The sequence below is a fragment of the Lathyrus oleraceus genome, chromosome 3 (assembly GCF_024323335.1).
Source record: "Lathyrus oleraceus cultivar Zhongwan6 chromosome 3, CAAS_Psat_ZW6_1.0, whole genome shotgun sequence".
NCBI lineage: Eukaryota > Viridiplantae > Streptophyta > Magnoliopsida > Fabales > Fabaceae > Lathyrus > Lathyrus oleraceus.
Genome location: NC_066581.1, coordinates 535,094,525 through 535,099,891, shown reverse-complemented (window position 1 = coordinate 535,099,891; position 5,367 = coordinate 535,094,525). Strand labels below are relative to the sequence as shown.

Sequence of the window (5,367 nt, the reverse complement as noted above, 5' to 3'; positions counted from 1 at the left end):
CAAGAAGGATTAAATAATAATTCTATGTGATGAACCAACTAGTGAAGCTGACAAAGAAGTTTGACAAGAAGAAATCAGAGGTCAAGCAGGCACAAGCATACCTCAAAGAACAAGAAATATTTCTGCAAGCTTGCAGAAATGTGTGATCACATCAGATGATGTGGTAGATAATGAAGGTGAGCTAGTACATTATGCCTTCTATGAAGGTATTGAGCCATTCAATGTAGTTGAGGCATTAAAAGACTCGAAGTGGATGCAAGTCATGATAGAGGAACTGAAGTCCATCGAAGTCAACAAAACCTGGTCACTAGTTGAATTACCACAAGGTAAAAAGGAAATTATTGTGAAATGGGTATAGAAGGTGAAGCAGAATCCAAAGGGAGAAGTAACTAGACATAAGGCAAGACTTGTAGCAAAATGATTTTTTCAGAAAGAAGGAATTGACTATGATGAAGTTTTTGCATCAGTTGCTAGAATCCAAACAATAAGGTTGGTTGCTGGTCTAACAAACATGAATAACCGATCCATGTGAAGCATAATATATGACTACATCATATGCAGCATGTTAAGCAACATGGATAGGATGTTGCTCGAAGAGCTAAAGATAATAGAACCTAATAAAGTGAAGTTATTTATCAACAACAAGCCAACCATCGATCTGGAAAATCATCCTATGTGTCATGGTCGAAATAAACACATAGATAGGAGGTATCATTTTTCTAAGGGATCTTTTCATTTTTATTTATGATTTTGTTTGTAATAACTTAATTGTTTTATAAGTTTTTGTGTTGTATTACATATCTATATATAATTGTAGTAAAAGTTATATATTATCTAGAATTTAATTTTATAAATATTTTAAAGGATTAGATGGATCATTAAGATGAGAAAATTATTCATATGATCATTGATTATATAATGTGATTTTATGACATTTATCAATATTTTATTTAAATTTTAATATATGTTAGAATATTTTAAATATTAAATACTTTGTGTTTGATTATCTATATTGTATATGAATCGATAATTTCTCCTTCTTTTATTTAAATTTTTATTTAGCATGAGTGTTATAATATTTTAAAGGTGAAAAGGTAAATTAGTTTTAAAATTCCTCTCTTCTTCTTGTGAATCAAACATGTATTTGATTAAAACTTCTCATTCCTCATTCCCACCCTTTCTTTTGAATCAAACATGAATTTAATTAAAATTACTCCTCTTGATAAATATACGATGAATCTCAACTAATTACTGCTCTTGACTCAAATTAAATGTTTCTCTCATTACCTATAAAAATGTCAATGAAACTAATATGCTTGAGGGAATGAACCATGACACATATATTGCAAATTTGTATTTTTAATAAACAAAAGAAATATAATACAAAAGACATTCCTACCGGACCGTAACATAATTCTCGAACTAAATTGTAATTTAGATTTGTCCAAAGTTGAAATGGCAATATATAAATTATGTAGATATTTTTACAGTAGAATATTTCTCGTGGAGCTATTATTATATACTATCAACACACTAAACAAAAAACTTGGTGTTGACATAAGAAAAATTCAACCTGTAGATACCAAAACTTCGACGTGTATTTTTCGTGTATTGGAGAATTTTTTTTTTTAAAATAGCCATCACACTGAATATATAATTTTCAAATAATGCAAAGGTACCGAAACTAAGTATTGGCATATGAAAACAAATAATAAGATTATGAGACTAATAAAAGAATATTAAAGTGTAAGAAAGTCAAAAAATATTAAATATGAAATACAAATATATCCAGAACTACCGTTAATTATATATATATAACATTGAATTAATTAATTTTTTAAAATGATTAAAAAATTTAGTTTACTCACTTGCTTGATATACTCGAATCTACTCTTATATGTTGAGAAAATTAGATGAAGAGGAAAGAAATCAATATATATATATATATATATATATATATATATATATATATATATATATATATATATATATATATATATATATATATATATATATATATATATATATATATATATATATATATATATATATATATATATATATATATATATATATGAAGAAATTAATATACTTCTTGCATCAATTTAAAAGAAAAAAAATTAATATTTTACATTTATTAAAAAAATATATTTATTTTTGTCTTTTTTTAGAATATATTTTATAAAAAGATGTGAAAATAATTTTGGTTAATTATTATTTAAAAAAAATTAGAGAAAAATCAAATTAAATATAATTTACATTTAATTTTATATTGAAAAAATGATTTTTAAAAAAAACTAAAATGATAAAACAAAATAAATTTAATGTTTTTTTCTTATAATTTATAATAAAAATACATCGTTGCTTATAAATTTAATGAATAATACATACCTATATTATATATAGTTGTATAAAAAAAGTAGAAAAACTTATTAAAATAATATAAAAATTATCTCTATGATTCTTCCTTTTATTTAAAAATTAAAATCTCACCCTAAAATTGTTTTCCATATTAAAGACTTATAAATTAGAATCGTATATATAGATTCAAAAGTGAATACTTTTTCTTCTAAACTTCTCACCTCTTTCTTACCCTATAAAGTAAAAGTGTCCATATTTCACTTTCTATCATATACTTTTTTTCTTCTTCATATCACCTCAATAATTAAATTATTATACATATATATTTTTTATATAGTGTTCAATATACTTCAAATAAAATTTTGTTAAATAATTTTATTTTTATGAAAAACCATATAGCTTTGATCAGATTAACTATTCATTCTAATGAAAAAAAATAGAAAAAAACTGTTCCTTTGGCATATAGATTTTGAAGTCAACCTCCATTAAAAGAAAAAAAAAATATTAATAGGGTCCACTTGACCATATTAATGATTAATATATTATTCATATCTTCTCTCTCATTTTTTTCACACACTCACACAGCCGCAACCAAAAAAATAAGTCCCTACTCTTAACTTATTTCCCAACCGACCACATAATCATAAAAATAAATTAAAAATCCAAAAACTTAAATATTTTTTCTCATGAAATTCTTAGTCAAATCCTTGCCTAACATGCTTTTTTAGAATTTATGGACCCCTTTCTCCACCTTCATTCTTTCTTACTATATAACTCCACCATTTCTCTTGTTTTTCTTTAATGAAAACTCACTTCAACAATACTCTCTCCCCCTCTCTCTCTCTCCCTCTCTCTCTCTCTCTAATATTATTCTTTTCTTATGGCTTCTTCTATCACACACTTACCAAACAAAACTAGCATGATGAATCACATTACATTCTCACAAACATTTCATACAAAAACTCATCCTTTTGGTCAAGTTTCATTACCAAATACTCCTTCTTTGAAATCATCTTCCATTCTAGCTTCAAATTTAGCTTCACTAGATATCACTTTTCCACAAAATATTTACCCTAATACTATTAACACCTCCACTTCTTCTAAATACACGCACAAAATTGTTCCTATTACTACTACTACTACTAAAAATCTTGCAAATATTTGGAGAGAGATTCAAGGGTGCAATAACTGGGAAAATCTTTTGAACCCTTTACACCCGATTCTTCGCGAAGAGATTATTCGATACGGGGAGTTTGTTACATCTTCTTACAAGGCTTTTGATCTTGATCAAAGCTCTAAAAGATACTTGAATTGTAAGTATGGTAAGAAGAGTATGTTGAGAGAAGTTGGAATGGAGAATTGTGGATATGAAGTTACAAAATATATCTATGCGACACCACCAAACATCATAGAAAACAACTCTTCTGGTCGGTGGATTGGTTATGTTGCGGTTTCGTCTGATGATTCTTACCGAAAACTCGGTCGGAGAGATATCGTGATAACTTTCCGTGGAACGGTTACGAATCAAGAATGGATTTCGAATCTAATGAGCTCGTTAACACCGGCCTCGCTTGATCCGAATAACCGACTCCCGAACGTGAAAGTGGAGTCGGGGTTTCTCTCTTTGTATACTTCGGATGAGAGTTCTTCGAAGTTCGGGTTACAAAGTTGTAGAGAACAACTTCTTTCGGAGATTTCGAGGTTGATGAATAGACACAAAGGTGAGAAGAATGTTAGTATATCTTTAGCTGGTCATAGCATGGGAAGTGCTTTAGCTATTTTACTTGCTTATGATATTTCAGAGCTAGGTTTAAACAAAAAGAGCGATAAAAATGATGCTAGTGTTACTGTTTTTTCATTTGGAGGACCAAGGGTTGGTAACTTGGAGTTTAAGAAAAGATGTGAAGAGTTAGGTGTGAAAGTTTTGAGAATATCGAATGTTAATGATCCAATAACAAAGTTACCTGGTGTTTTGTTCAATGAAAATTTTAGGGTTTTGATGGGTGGGAGATATGAGTTTCCATGGAGTTGTTCTTGTTATGCACATGTTGGTGTTGAACTTATGCTTGATTTCTTCAATGTTCAAAACCCTTCTTGTGTTCATGATTTGGATACTTATATTGGTCTTCTTAGATGCCCTAAAAAGAAGATTGAACAAGCGATTCGTAGTCGAAGTGTCGACGATGACGGTGACGATGACGGTGGAGTTAACTATTTGTTGGAGAAGGCAAAGATGTTTCTATTGAACTCATCATTATCACAAGTTTTTGGAGGTAGAGGAGGAAACCGCCATGATATTCTTAGTTCAATTTCAACTAACATAATGTGTTCTTGGAATGATGAACTACTTTTTGGCCTTGTTCTTTTGTTCTTGTAATTTGTATAACTTGTAAGTAAGTAGTAATTAATCTAGAGCTAGAGCTACCACAAGAGAGTTTAGATGAGGTGAGTGTTTGATTTAAGAAAATAGTATCAACATTAAAATTTCTAAGAGAAACTTAGACGTCAGATATGATACTATTTGACTCGAGAGATTAGTCGATCTGTAATCAACGAAGAGTTCTGGTTTTTAGATAAGTATATAGATAGATAGATATAGAAAAGTTAGAGAATTAGCAAATGAATAATTGTATGTAAATTGTATATTGAGAGAGATGAAAATGGAATTTGTGTGGATAGAGATTTTGCGGTTTTCAACATGTAGAGATGAACGTGATATGTGAACGGAGAAAAGAATTCCAATGTTGTTCAACTGCACACAACACAAAACTTGTAGGGCAACATTATTAAATAGCTGCGAATTTTGTTTTGAGTATGGTGATATATAGTGTTTGTGTACGTGGCAAGGTAATAGAGTGGTCATGTCAGAAAATTGTGTTCACTATTTCAATGTTTTGTCCTCTCACAAAAGAGTTTCAAAATACATTTGAAGAGTATAGATGATGAAGCCAAAAGGGTCACTAAATTTTTTGGGAGTCTATGTAATTTTTCTAACCAACTTAATCG

General features: G+C 28.8%; 1 protein-coding gene across 1 annotated transcript; it reads left to right on the top strand.

The window, feature by feature from the left end:
• The first annotated feature begins 3,185 nt into the window (after window positions 1-3,185).
• Window positions 3,186-4,931, top strand: LOC127130468 (galactolipase DONGLE, chloroplastic-like). Its single transcript, XM_051059474.1, has one exon. The coding sequence runs from the start codon at window positions 3,242-3,244 to the stop codon at window positions 4,736-4,738; it is 1,497 nt and encodes a 498-aa protein (XP_050915431.1). The 5' UTR covers window positions 3,186-3,241; the 3' UTR covers window positions 4,739-4,931.
• The last annotated feature ends 436 nt before the right edge of the window (window positions 4,932-5,367 follow it).

Coding starts and splice junctions, on each gene's coding strand:
- LOC127130468 (XM_051059474.1), top strand. CDS start 3,242: ATGGCTTCTTCTATCACACACTTACCAAACAAAACTAGCATGATGAAT.